This window comes from Monomorium pharaonis, chromosome 1 (genome assembly GCF_013373865.1).
Source record: "Monomorium pharaonis isolate MP-MQ-018 chromosome 1, ASM1337386v2, whole genome shotgun sequence".
In the NCBI taxonomy this organism is placed as follows: domain Eukaryota; kingdom Metazoa; phylum Arthropoda; class Insecta; order Hymenoptera; family Formicidae; genus Monomorium; species Monomorium pharaonis.
In genome coordinates this window covers 10120241-10135100 of record NC_050467.1, presented here as the reverse complement: position 1 = coordinate 10135100, position 14860 = coordinate 10120241, and the positions used below count along the sequence as shown (strand labels likewise).

The following is a 14860-nucleotide window of genomic DNA, read 5'->3' as shown; positions in this document are numbered from 1 at the left end:
ACCAAAAATTCATTAATATTAAAACTATGTACCCTCAACAATTAAGTCTGGAACTCATTAACATTAAACTTATAACTTCTGGACCTATAAATTCTGGATCTATAAACCCTTAATCTATAAACCTTGAGTGAGGCCCGATTGCGCACATAAGCGATTGGACACAGTAGTATTTCCCGATTGGACACAGATCCGATTGGACACGGACCCGATTGGACACGGACTTAATTGGACACAGACCCGATTGGACACAGACCCGATTGCACACGGACCCGATTGCACACCGACCCGATTGCACACGGACCCGATTGTGCCCTGATCCGTTTGCACACGGAAGCGATTGCGCACCGACCCGATTGCACACGACCCGATTGCACACGACCCGTTTACACACAGACCCGATTGCACACGGACCCGATTGCGCACCGACCCGTTTGCACACCAACCCGATTGCAAACGGACCCAATTGCGCACCGACCCGTTTGCACACGACCCAATTGCACACGACCCTTTTGCACACGGATCCGATTGGACACAAACCCGATTGGACACGGACCCGATTGAACACGGACACGAGTGCACACGGACCTGATTGCACACCGATCCGATTGCACACGGACCCGATTGCGCACCGATCCGTTTGCACACAGACCCGATTGCGCACCGACCCGATTGCACACGACCTGTTTGCACACGGACCCGATTGCACACCGACCTGATTGCGCACCGACCCGTTTGCACACGGACCCGATTGCACACGATATGATTCCGCATTTCAGATAGTTAGCGACTTGTCCAATCGGGAAATACTACTGTGTCCAATTGCTTATGTGCGCAATTGGGACAGTCCCATAAACCTTACTTTTACAAACCCAAAATTTATAAAATTATAAATTCTGCAATAAGTCTTGCGAGCCGTAATTTTGTAACCTCTGAAATCATTAATTCCAAAGTCACAAACCCTGAATTCGTAATTTCAAAACATAAATTTATAACCTAGATGTCAAATTTATACACTCTAAACTTTGAATCCAGAAAGTTGTTTTTAGAAACTCTTATAGCCTCAAGGCTATTCCGGCATTATAAACTTCAAACACATAGTTACTTTTTATCTCAGGGAAAGTGGCCCCGATTACCTACATTCCCGATTGCCTACAGCTTTGTTTGCACACACGAAAACTATTAAAGTGTAAAAGTACGGTTACACATTTGGTATTATTAACACATACACATTGCACACATAACAATATTGCGCACATACACATTGCACACATGCACTTTGCACACATGACATTATTGCGCATATGCACATTGCACACATGATACTATTGCGCTCATACACATCGAAACGACGTCCACGCTTCTATCGCACCACATGAGTTTGCAATTTTCCACGCAAAGCGAGGTCCACCTCCCTCCTTACAGAGCTTACAGAGTGTATAAGCGCAATAATGTCATGTGGACAATGTGTATATCTGCAATAGCGTCATGTGTGCAATGCGTAATAATATCACGTGTGCAATGTGTATGTGTGCAATAGTATTATGTATGCAATGTGTATGTATGTATGTAATAGCGTTATGTGTGCAATGTGTATGAGCATAATAATATTATATGTGCAATGTGTATGTGCCCAATAATGTCATGTGTGCAATGTTCATGTATGCAACAATGTCATATGTGCAATATATATAAGCGCAATAATATCATGTGTACAATGTGCATATGTGCAATGTGCATGTGTGTAATAGTGTGCATGTGTGCAATAGTGTCATGTGTGCAATGTGTATGTGCGCAATAATGTCACGTGTGCAATCGTACTTTTGCACTTTGTTGTTGTGTGTGCAAACGAAGCTGTAGGCAATCGGGATGTAAGCAATTAGGAATGTTGGCAATCGGGAATTTCTACAAAATTTGTGTGCAAACGAAGATGTAGGCAATCGGGATTGTAGACAATTAAAACTCACTCAATCTAGGTTTATCGAGCTTGTACGTATTTTTTATGAGTTTTATAGGTTTGGAAAGTTTTAGGTCTATTACTACGAAGTCCGGATATTGTTTCATGAGAAATAAGCTTAGTTTACTTGATTATATCTAAAAATCCAGACGTGATGGAGCAAAACCGATAACAGATTTTGATTCAGTGACCTCAAAAACCTATAAAAAACTAGGTCTGTTCTCACATTTATGGTAAAAAACTGTTTGTAGTCTTGTGTGTTATTATTTACATATAAATAGAGTGCGTATATGCTTTAAACTTAATTTGGGTCTTTGTCAATAAATATTTTGGTAAAGATCTTTATATTTTCTATCAATTTTTGTAAAATATATCATTACTAGAATTTATAAAATATTACTAGAATTTATAAAATATACAATGAAACATAAAGCCAACATGTTATGAACATAGTTAACCTCATGTTAGTAATTTGAATATCGTCTCGCAAATTATTAACATGAAGTAATATTCCTAATATGTTGATCTTCTCTCCATTTATTTTTTATAAATTTTAATAATACATCAGAATAATATTTAACAATTAATACACACTTGACAAAATTGGATAGAAGGTATGCCTTAAATAGGCAATTTTTTAACTTAATATAAAGAATATAGAATCACCAGATTTTGAGTTAAGCGGTATCTATCTTATGCATGCTTTCTTATATTTGTAGATGTGCTAAATTAGAATCAAATGTTATTTTTAAGGTGTATTAATAGAAAAATACTGAAAATCGCATTTAAATTACATTCTTAGCATGATCTGGAATTAACGACGTAGCAGATGAGTGATCTTGCGTGTGTATGTGTGTCCCCCGAGTTTATTCTTACAAAAATTTCTTTTTCTAATAGACTATAAAGATATGTGCAGTAAAAAGCAATGCGAAAATAGAGAGAAATTAGAAAAGAGAAGAAAAACCGACAGGGCTAAAATATTGAAGAAAGGGAAAGGGGAGCGGATTTGGGATAAATTTAAGGATGTTTACTTATATTGGATTATATTATGTTTATTTAGACCAGGTAAGATTAAATAAAATTAGTAAGTTCATTGTATGAGAAAAATGAAAATGATAAAATTATTAAAAAGGTAAGATTAGTAAGATTATTATTTAAAAAAGAATAAGTGACATTAAGTAATAGTACAGAAGTAGGATACAAGATAATAAGAAAAAGAGATGGTAATAAAATGTATAATCTCGAGTTTTTATTTAAATTTTATCAAAAATTTTGCAATTTAAATGCAATTTTCAATATTTTCTTAATGAGAAAATTTTGAAATACTATTATATAATATTTCCCATTGTATTATCGTTCTTTGAATATATATTATAGATTACATATTAATAATCTTATTTTTTCCCCACTTCTTTAAAGATCAATAATGTAAAACAGTTGCAAAAATTATAAAAAAAAAGAAAAACTTTACTGAATACGTTAATTTTAAATTATATTATTATATCAAATTATTGCGAAGTTTCATGTTTTGTTTATAGAAAGTTATATCTGATTAATTGCATATATATCTGTACATAAACATATAAATCGTCTTACGTAACTAAGCTCTAAATAATTAGAGTTACAAAAATTTGTTAAGATCGTTGTCTTTGCGTAAGTGTAAACAATTTTATTATATGTATATTAATTCTTTATAGAATAATTTCTTAAAATGAAAACAAATTTATCGTTAATTTCTCATAAAACTTTAGTTCATTATAATTTATTATAGATATTCAAGATTTACGCCATGAAAATAAATAAAATAAGTCTAAACAGCAGAAAGATGGACACGAAGATTGAACGACATCTGTAATATTAATATTGATTTGCAATTAATTAATACTAACATTAATACCATTAATAATAGTACAGTCAATACTAATGTAAATATTAATGTAATAAATATTAAAAAATAAATAAAAATATGTTGTGAGTGTGATGCACTCACACAGAATGTCGCGAACGATAAAGGTGTCGAGTGACACCTCGCGTGTGATACCGTCCGGCCTTCACACCGAACGTCGCACTGGGTAGTGTACCCGATTGCCATCCGAAATTACTTAATTTGGAATGTACCCGGATAACAATTTTTGCTGTGACAAATGTTGGCAACAGATTCTGTTGCCAAAAAGGCAGCAAATGAGGAACATATCTTGTCATTGCAAACATCGTTAGCAGATATTCAGCAAATATTTAGCAACGTCTGTCATCAATATAAATGACAAAATAATAGTGAACTGCGAGCAGATTTATTGAAAGTATTGATAACAGATTGACGACAAACACCAAAGTGCAAACAATGTCAGCAAATTGCCTGTAGAAATGCAACAACATCCCAGTGAACACAGTAATATACCCAGCTAGCAAAATGACGCAAACTTTGCGCGAAGTTTGCCGCAAACTCGAGCAAACCTTTCCAGCAAAATTACAAAGGTGTGTCCGCATTAAGCTTAGCTTTTGCTGGCAAGGCTTGTTGTAATAATATGACGCATATGTTATGCAAATAACAGGGTAAAATTTGCTAGTAAAATATAACAACAAATTTGCAAAAAGAACAAGGCAAACCTTGCTGTACACAATATGATAGCAAATTTGTGGCAAGAATAAAGCAAACCTTGCTGTACATAGCATGATAGCAAATTTGTGGCAAAAACAAAGCAAACCTTGCCATGCACAATATGATAGCAAATTTGTGGCAAAAACAGGACAAATCTTGTCGAAATTAAGATCAACAAAAATGAAATATTGGACTGATTAGTCCAATATCATATGTGAATGGTGCAATCGTACTTGGTTCTCTGTTCTCGACGAGCCCCTTTTATTAATCCAGTAGGTAAATCTTTTTCACGAGAAATGCGCCATCTCGAGATAGATAGTAAAGTCCCAGAAATAAAGTTTAAAACCCGATAATCCAACCCTGTTATTTGCATAAAATGTGCGTCATACTATTTGCGACAAGCCTTGCCAGCAAAAACAAAGCTGTTTACGGACACACCTTGTCGCAATTTTGTTGCAAAAGGGTGTTCGGCAAGTTTTATTTTGTTCTTGCTACTAATTTGCTGTTATTCTATGCTTAACAAAATTTCCTGTTCCTGCCATAAATTTATTGTCGTGTCGTGTAGCAAGGTTTGCTCTGTTATTTGTTTAAATTTTGCATTTTATCGTGTCGGAGCAAATCTTGTAATTTCTCTACGTAATATTTATGTACAAGTCTTTCTCTGTTATTTGCAGCATCGTGTGATGAAAACTTTTGCCGTAAATTTGCTCGAAACTTTTAGAAAACAAAGCAACAGACAATTACTTGTCATAAAATTGTTGTCAAAATTAAAACAATCCTTGATGTAAAGCTTTCACGATATGTGATTTTAACAGGCCTGGCTAGCTGGGTAGTATAGCAATGTAACAGCAATGTAACCGAATATAACAGGTTACGTTACTCTGAAATTACACGTAACTTACATGTAAGTTACAATTTCCGACTCAGCAATATAACATGTTATAATTACATGTTATCTAACCGTCACACAACAGTTACAAAGAAAAATAAAATAAAATGAAAATTTTATTTTTTTTTTAATTATTTTTATCAACAGCACATACTAAATTTAGGATAAATTTTTATTAATTAATTAAATTTAAATTATGTTATTTTTTATTTTATTCTTACTTGCCGCTGCTAGGTTTGAACCCGGGACCTTAGGATGACGAACCTTGTACTCTACCTGCTACGCCAATTTGACTCATCGATATGGGTACTTGTTATTGTCTACATATACCTATATGTTTTAAACTGACGCAACTATATTATTTTTTATAAAAGCAATTAAATTTTGCAAAACATATTAAAAATAAATAACATTAATTTATTTACTTATTAATTTCATTGTTAAATTTATCTTTTTCCATAACTTTAATAATTTGATGGAAATTGCAATCTATTTAACACTAATCTTTGAAGCGTTCCAATGATTAATTAGATGGTTAACTATATAGATCGTAATTCTAAGAAAAATTGAATAATATACATTTATTATTCTGTTTTTGTTCAGCACATGATGAATTTAGATTTTGTGCATTTTTTGTGCGCAGTAATTGTAGACAAACACCGTTATTTTTGAAAACATTATCTTTGTAATAATTTTTTTTATTATCAAATAGATCTGTCATTTAGGATGTTATAAGGTTGTCTGATTTCTGAGTCAACTACGACGCATCCTTAATAACATCCCAGGTAGCAAGCCCACGTTATTTTGACGTCCCAAAATGGTCATATCTGATCATATGTCGTCAAAATAACCATTTTTTTACATGAACTAAAATTGACGTCATGATGTGACGTCATTTCGAAGTCATATTTCAGTCATGATCTGACGATTATTTTCCCAGACAGCACACATTCAAAATCCGGACATAAAGACGTCATTAAGACGTATTTTAGACACGGTCTAAAGCGGTGTCTATACAATGAGATTTAAGGCGTAAGGCATAAGCATATTAATATGCTTATATAATTATATAAGCATATTATATTTAACTTTAAGAGAACTTTTTTAAGAAAACATTTAGATATCTTGGAAATAATTTCAAAATGGTCAAATTAATCATTTGAACGCTTCAAAGTCTTAATGCTAAATAGATCGCAATTTCCATCAAATTATAAAGGTTATGGAAAAGTTAAATTTAACAATGAAATTAATAAGTAAATAAGTTAATGCTATTTATTTTTAATATGTTTTGCAAAATTTAATTGCTTTTATAGAAAATAATATAATTGCGACAGTTTATAACATATAGGTATATGTAGACAATAACAAGTACCCATATCGATGATTCAAACTGGCATAGCAGATAGAGTACAAAGTTTGTAATCCTAAGGTCCCGGGTTCAAAACCTATATCAGCGGCAAGTAAAAGTAAAATAAAATAATATAATTTAAATTTAATTAATTAATAAAAATTTGTCCCAAATTTAGTATGTATTGTTGATAAGAATAATTAAAAAAAATGAAATGTGTTTACTGAGAAGTATCCATATCAATGAGTCAAATTGGCGTAGCAGGTAGAGTACAAGGTTCGTCATCCTTAGGTCCCGGGTTCAAACCTAGCAGTGGCAAGTAAGAATAAAATAATAAATAACATAATTTAAATTTAATTAATTAATAAAAATTTATTTTAAATTTAGTATGTGCTGTCGATAAAAATAATTTTAAAAAAATGACATTTTTATTTTATTTTATTTTTCTTTGTAACTGTTGTGTGACGGTTAGATAACATGTAATTATAACATGTTATATTGCTGAGTCGGAAATTGTAATTTATATGTAAATTACGTGTAATTTCAGAGTAACGTAACCTGTTACATTCGGTTACATTGCTGTTACACTGCTACTATATTACTGTGTTCACTGAGAGTTGTATTACATCTATAATTTTCATTCCGTATGCGTCATTGCCCGTCCATGACGCATCATGTGAACAGGCCGGTCAAAAATTTGCGGAACAGAAAATGCAGAATAGCTCTAATTGGCTGCTTCTATGACGCACATTCTATTCTTTGAGTATATATACATGGAGGAGGAATGCTAGCACTGAGAGTGTGTCCAAGATCTGTGCGAGAGAGAAAGGTATATCATGATACCTGCTCTCTCTGCGCATGCGTCAAACGCTATATGTACAATGGCTGGCATTGTATGTTTTACACACATATACAATCCGTAAATAAGTAACAAAGTACAATCCGTAAAAAAGTGCACAAGAAGTGCACAAGAAGTGTTGAAACTGCGGTGCAGATAATGATATTAACGCATGCGCAGAGAAAGCGAGTATCATGATATACCTTTCTCTCTCGCACAGATCTTGGACACACTTTCGGTCTACATGAAACCATAGCAATTCCTCTTCCATGTATATATACTCAATGATTCTATTCCGCACTATGTGATTTCAGCCTTATAGCTCTCGCACTAGACGCGATAAGCGACGAGCGATGAGCGATATCCAATAAGAGTTCTGCTTTTTCTAACATGGCGACACAGTTTAGCTATAACCAGTTACGACAGTCAGCGAAATTCTTCGTATAATATTTTACGACGCATGCGTCAACTGTACTATCTAAAATATGGCGGACATGGCGAGCCACGCGGTACGAAGCTATGAGCTAGACATGTGATAATTGCGTGTTAGAGGTTATATTGTGTGAATAATTTTTCAATGATATTAAGCGATATTAATTAGGTATTATTTTGAAAAGATTATTAATGAAGATCATCTTCAGTGTTTTTTTCAATATCATTTATTTTGAAATAAATTATAATAATAAGTAAAGTTAGTAAAGGTGGATTTTTCTGTGTCATGTGTAAAAACATATCTGGGGCTCTATTCTTGAATTCATTCGCAAGAGAAACGTATTCGCAAATTCTGATCTTACAGAAAAGTTGGAAATTTATTGGCTATCGTATGGCTATTAACCAATAAACTTACAACTTTGTGTTAGAGCGAGTATTTGCGTATACGTTTCTCTTGCGAACGACTTCAAGAATCGGGCCCCTGGACGAAACGCAAGAATAAAATTTTTTTGTTTTCCAAAAAATCCATTTATTTATTATTGTTTAACCTCATTTCAGAATTTAACTTTAACTTTTTCTCTAATTTTTTTTATTTATTCACTTATCTCTTTAATAACAATTCGACACGAATCATAAGAAATATTTTTACTATCTTTTTTTGTTTTATATCTTCGAATAACGCGCTTTCTTACAATCCAAAACATGGCGGATGGTCACGTGACTAGGTAACATAAACATCAAAGGTTCCGACTGTACTGTCGTAACTGGTTATAACTAAACTGTGATGGCGATGAAATGTTCACAAATGTAGAGCTCTCATTGGATATCTCTCATCGCTTGTCGCTTATTGCGTCTAGTGTGCGAGAGCCATTATGGCTCTAGCAGACCAGCGCGGATTCTGTCGCGCGCGACGCGCGATGTCCAATGAGCGACCGCCTTTCCGCCCATCTCTGTACGTCCATTGGATATCGCGCGTCGCGCGCGACGGAAATTGCGCTTGTCTGCCAGAACCCTTAGGCTGAAATCACATGATGCGGAATAGAGCTGCGGAATAGAACGTGCGTCATAGAAGCAGCCAATCAGAGCTTTACCGCATCAGAATGCGTTGATGCTGTTCAAAAATTCAAAAATATTGTTTTCAACTTTTTAATATTTAATACAAAATTTCATATAATATTATATTAATGCTATTATTGCTATTACAAATATTACATTTTATAAAAACGTTTGATTTATTTAATAAAAGTTGTATTACATCTATAATTTTCATTCTGGATGCGTCATTGCCCGTCTATGACGCACCATGGGAACAGGCCGGTTAAACATTTGCGGAACAGAAAATGCGAAATAGCTCGGATTGGTTGCTTCTATGACGCACTTTCTATTCCGCAGCTCTATTCCGCAGCTCTATTCCGCACCATGTGATTTCAGCCTTAGGGTCTCTAGTTGCCATGCAACGGTTATGTACTATAAAGTCTGTATCAGACTAACGATTGAGATTGAGATTGGAACGAAATCTAACCAATCAGAGCAAGTAAATTAAGCAAAAGTTTTAAAAACTTTGTTCTGATTCGTCAAATTTCAATCCAATCTCAATCCCAATCATTAGTCTGATACGGGCTTTAGCGAATTCGGTTGCTTGCACTAATGCGCACTGAGTGTATATTAAGGCTTGTTTATTGTCAATTTTTATATTTAAGAATCATCTTAAATTCTTCTTAAAATACTTCTTAACCAGTAAAATGATCTGTACAACATCCATAGAAGTATTTTTTCGGTTAAATAGTTTTTGAACATGTATTCTTAAATATAAGAATACTGATGTAAAGTATGTAAACAAGCCTTAGTGCGCACTAGTGGGTGCTTTCCATTTAGTAACACAAGTCGCACAAGCATCGTTCTATCTTTTTTTATGTTCAATGAGTAACAAAGATAGAACGACACTTGTGTCGACTTGTGTCATTAAATGGAAAGCACCCAGTGCAAGCAACCGAATTCGCTATTTATGTCTTATGCGTTAACCCGGATCTACTATAGGTATAGTAAGCCTTATGCCATAAGAAATTGACCAATTATAATCGAATATGAGAAGAATAATCGAGTATAATTGGTTAATTCCTTATGACATAAGGCTTACTACACTATTGTAGATCCGGGCTTATGCAAAAGTCTGTGCGGGGAACCTTACGTTTGCGAGATTGTTTCTTTTCTGTTTCGACTCTCTCGTTTGCACTGTTTGCAGTTCGGCGACGTACGTGACGTGTGTCGATGCAAAGACAAGGTTGTTTTCGCGCATTATTCCTTGAGGATAATAATGTCGGGCAGTAGCGATTCCGAGGAGTTTTTCGACGCAGAGGATGATTCGTTTCATCGCACGTCACGGTAATTATCTCTGCCTATTCTTTCTCTAATTTTCGCCTTCATCATCATTACAATTGTACGATTATAGCTGCTTTCCATTTATATTAAAATGAAACTAAGTCACTCAATATTGTAAATATTTTATATTCAGCGACTTTATTGTTAATTTAAAGAAACGCGCAAGTGATAAGTTTATTTTGATGACAAGATTATCGCAATACTTAACCTCACTTTTAATGCGCGTACTCAAGACTTTAAAAAACAAACTCAGATTGCTCAGTAAGCAATGTGTTGTCTAATTAGCAACTTTTTTAACTGCAAGTACAATTATTCGAAGTTGGATTTTTTATGCAGGATTGCTTGCATGAAGCATGAGCATTATGTTGTACACAATATAACATTTTATTTTGTTGTAGATATATCCTTTTAATATGACTTTCTCTGACTTTCACATATATACAAATAACGAAGATGACTGAATTGTAACATAGTTAAAGATATATTTTGCAGAATTACACATAAAAAAAAAGTCTATACCACAGATCATGATATCCTTATGTATTTTTGAGCCGCCGAACACAAATTCAGTGTCAGAATTGCTGTCACTTTTTTTAAATAAAAAAAATGGCTTGAAAACTAAAAATTGCAATAATTTCTCTTCACGTGGAAAATGGGGCAATTCTGACATCAGATTTATGTTTACTGGTCAAAATACATAAGAATATTACAGTCTGGTTTATGGTACAGGCCACTTTTTAAATTTTGTGTGGCTGTTATTTATGAGTTGCCAATATCACACTTGTTATATATTGCTATTAACTTTACTTTTATAGGTCTGTATAATTATGAAGAATGTAGCTATATTATATAAAACTTACAATTGAATATATTAAAAGTTAATAAAATTTAAATATATAAGATAATTTACAATTAGTTACATTAAACTTGTATTTTTCTAGAAAAGGTAAACAGCGTGAGTCTAGTAGTGCTGAAGATCATACTGCAAAAACACTAGTTTACAGACAGGAAGATGACTGTGTTTTTGTAAAACCTGCTGAACCAAAATCAATTAATGAATCAAAGAGTTATATGTCTCCAGATTATGGACAAGCTAAAGAAAAACTTGTAAGTATGCCGTTACATTATTCTCAAATAACAAAATGTGCTACAGCGAAATTGTATAAATTTGTGATTGCTTATGACGCTGGCAATTTGTCACTTTTTTGTCTTCAACAATTTCAAATTGAAGCAACACACAGTTGATAATAATAATATATATATGTATTGGCAGCAATTTAATGACAACATGCCAGCAACAAAGTTACCACATATTATTGATAATGATGACAGCAATATGTTTCTATAGTTATTATGGCAATAGTACAAATTTTAATTATAAAGATTTCAAAATTACTGCCAAGCTATTTAATCTTTACAAGCCCGGAAGCCACTTTAGTGGCTTTGAACTGTTTCAGTCAATTTTGTACAGTTTTATGATCTCAATTAACTTAATAATGTTATAATGAATGTTCTTCATGTTGGTACGTGATCAGTGAGTAGTTAGAGCATAGGATGAGGGGGAGTAAGAATGAAATTGATGCGATGATAAGGCCCAAGCAATGCTACTATGCAGCAAAACGTTGGTAGTTGTAAAGCGATCCAGCAATTTATCAAATCCACTTTGGGTAACTGCTCGCCATTTTCCATCACAATTACAGACAAAAAGACAATGTGTTGTTCGAAACATTTGTCTCGAAAGAAAACATCTTTCAATTGTGAAGACTGCTCGGTATCTTTATGCATTGTACCTTGTTTCAAGGTCTATCACACCAAAGAGAATTTCTGAATGTGTTTTAAATTTTCTGTCATAATAAAACATTTTTATGTGTTATTGTACCACAATTATTATGTATTTTAAATACCTTGGTTGTAAAATAAATTAATATCAAATAAATGATGCATTTTTTATTTCTTTAGTTATTTATAAAATACTAATTTTTCGTTTAAACAATTATTCTTACGATATTTATTATTATTTAACTAACAAATGTAAAAAAAATGATGAAACGGGTGAATTTTTCGCTCCAGCCTAGAAACCTCTATAATGGCGCGAGGGGGAGTTTTCCATTCAACTTAATGACAGTGGTGAAAAAGTTCTAGCATTAAAAACAAAAAAGTCGGTCAAAAACATACCGGGCTTGTAAAGTTTAAACTTATATTGTAATAGCATTAATTTGTCAATAAATGCAGACTTAGTTACTGTGGTTCTGTAACACAACAAAATTACCTTTTTAAAAAAAGGTATTCAAAAGCCTCAAGTATACGCGCGTAAGAAACGCCCTCAAAAATTTATTCTTCTACAAAGCAATTTTAATTTGGCACTACAAATGTATGAAATTTTAATAAAATAATCTTTTCCCCAAAAAGATCAAAAAATGTATTTTTTCTACAAAAGTAATGATAAACAGGAAATGCGTCAATTATGAAAATGGATGTTCATACAAATTAGAACATCTACTTTTACAAATAATTACAAATATTACAAATAAATATTTTACTATAAAAACTTGGCGCCGCTAAACTGAACAATTTGCTTTAATATAAAATCATTTTCTTACGTTCTAACTTAACATACTAAATTAATAATTAATAACAAATAATAATTACTAAAATTACAATTCTTTTACTATTGAAATAGTATTGATATATATACGTATAACATTATACATGCACGCATGAGAGAAAGAGAAAAAGACATTCAAACATATGCACGCATAAGAGACTGAGATATTAAAAATTGCTTCTTTATAAACAAAGTTATATACTAAACACACACACACACACATTTAGATGCACACACGAAAGAAAAAAAAGAAAGCTGGCAAATTATTCGGTTTAATGGCGCCAAGTTTTTGTAAAATATTTGTAATATTTGTACAAATAATTATTTGTAAAAGTAGATATCTTAGTTCATATAAACATTCATTTTTATAGGGAGAGTGGGAGTGAGGGAGGCGGGGCAGCAAATAGACACGGAGGAAAATATTGTGTAGAAATGTCTATACATATACATATGTGCATATATATGTATAAGCATGAATGTAAATATATATGCATGTGTGTGGTTTTTTCTCGCTCTCTCTTTGTGTAAGTGATTCTCTCTCCTAAATATTATATAATATAATTAACTTCAAAACTCGGAATTAACAGTGGCCGACAGAATGTCTACTTGAAGGTACCAAATATAACGTAGTTTTACAAAAAAATAATAGGATGAAGTGAACGGTTTATTATTCTTTTGCAATGTATTAAAATAGGTAAAAAGCATGAAATCTTGTCTGAAACAATTACAACAAAGTATACAGATTATAATGTCACTCAGCTGGCCTGTCGATGACATGATCACAGGCAGCAATATTAGAGATATGTTTATATGGATGCCAAGAATCATCCGTTCGTCTTAGTCTATTTAGTAACTGTTGTGGATTCTGTGGAGTCGGATATATGGATAAGGCACAGAAATATACCAATAAGGCTCTTAGTCAAATCAAAAACTAAAAAGTAAATATTTCAATATTTTGTGTTGTGTTTTATGTTCTTGAAACAATTTATTCTAATTAATATAATTTTCTTCATACATTCACAAAGATCACATTCAAAATTTTTATTTATATTTTTGATTCGTTAACTTATTTTTTTGTAAATTGAGGCATACATGAGACAAAAGACTATAAAATGATTACGAGTGAACTTCTCAAATATAGAACAACACGTCATATTTTACTTTTTATTCTTTTTTGTTTAATCTAATATAGTATTATATTTAATTATATTTAGCAAAAATAATCAAATAAACAGGTCAATATATCGAGCCAAGTTAAAATTTCCCTAATACGTTATAATTTATTAAATAAACACTATATAATTATAAACGCGACTAATAACACTGTGTTGAAAAATGTTAAAAACGTTTCGACTATACTTAGTCCTCTTCAGTCATAATAAATTATCAATATGTGTGAACTTAAACATAAATGAAATAATGGATACGAAAATATAATTAAACAGTTAAAACAGGTGACCATAAAACAGCGCATTTTGTATTAAATGTGTCATAATAAGTAAAAATGTGAACCAATAAGTAATACAATTAAACAAGCCCTTTATAATTGTTTGTATTGTGGTTAATCATATTTATTGCTATTTTAGAGTTAAATTTGTAGTTAAATTGTAATTGTACATTTATAATTATATTTTTTGTTCTTTTACAGTTATTGATAATAAATCTATTTTGCCCATGTTATAATTAATGCTCTTGGAACATATAATCATGCGCCGGCTTGTAATGGGAAATAAAAGCATGGTTCTTATAACAATTTCTCAAGCTTGGCAACTTTGCAGGTGACTAGGTTACTTAAAGGGCTTAAGACCACATTCAT

The 14860-nt window shown here is 32.4% G+C and overlaps 1 protein-coding gene and 1 long non-coding RNA gene across 4 annotated transcripts in view; one reads left to right on the top strand and one right to left on the bottom strand.

The window, feature by feature from the left end:
- Positions 1 to 1624: 1624 nt before the first annotated feature.
- LOC105830730 (WD repeat-containing protein 44) overlaps positions 1625 to 14860 on the top strand; it is a 58535-nt gene continuing 45299 nt past the window's right edge. The window contains exons 1-3 of one of the 3 annotated variants that reach the window (XM_028194784.2): positions 1625 to 3019; positions 10303 to 10442; positions 11381 to 11546. In XM_028194784.2, coding sequence (XP_028050585.1) covers positions 2978 to 3019; positions 10303 to 10442; positions 11381 to 11546 — 348 coding nt within the window. In that variant the 5' untranslated portion in view covers positions 1625 to 2977. The other 2 variants (XM_028194785.2, XM_036293755.1) reach the window with 2 other exon arrangements.
- LOC118647879 lies at positions 8722 to 10083 on the bottom strand. Its single transcript, XR_004965047.1, has 2 exons — positions 10038 to 10083; positions 8722 to 9913 (listed from the first exon to the last, which is right to left on the bottom strand). It is a non-coding gene; the product is annotated as an uncharacterized LOC118647879 (long non-coding RNA).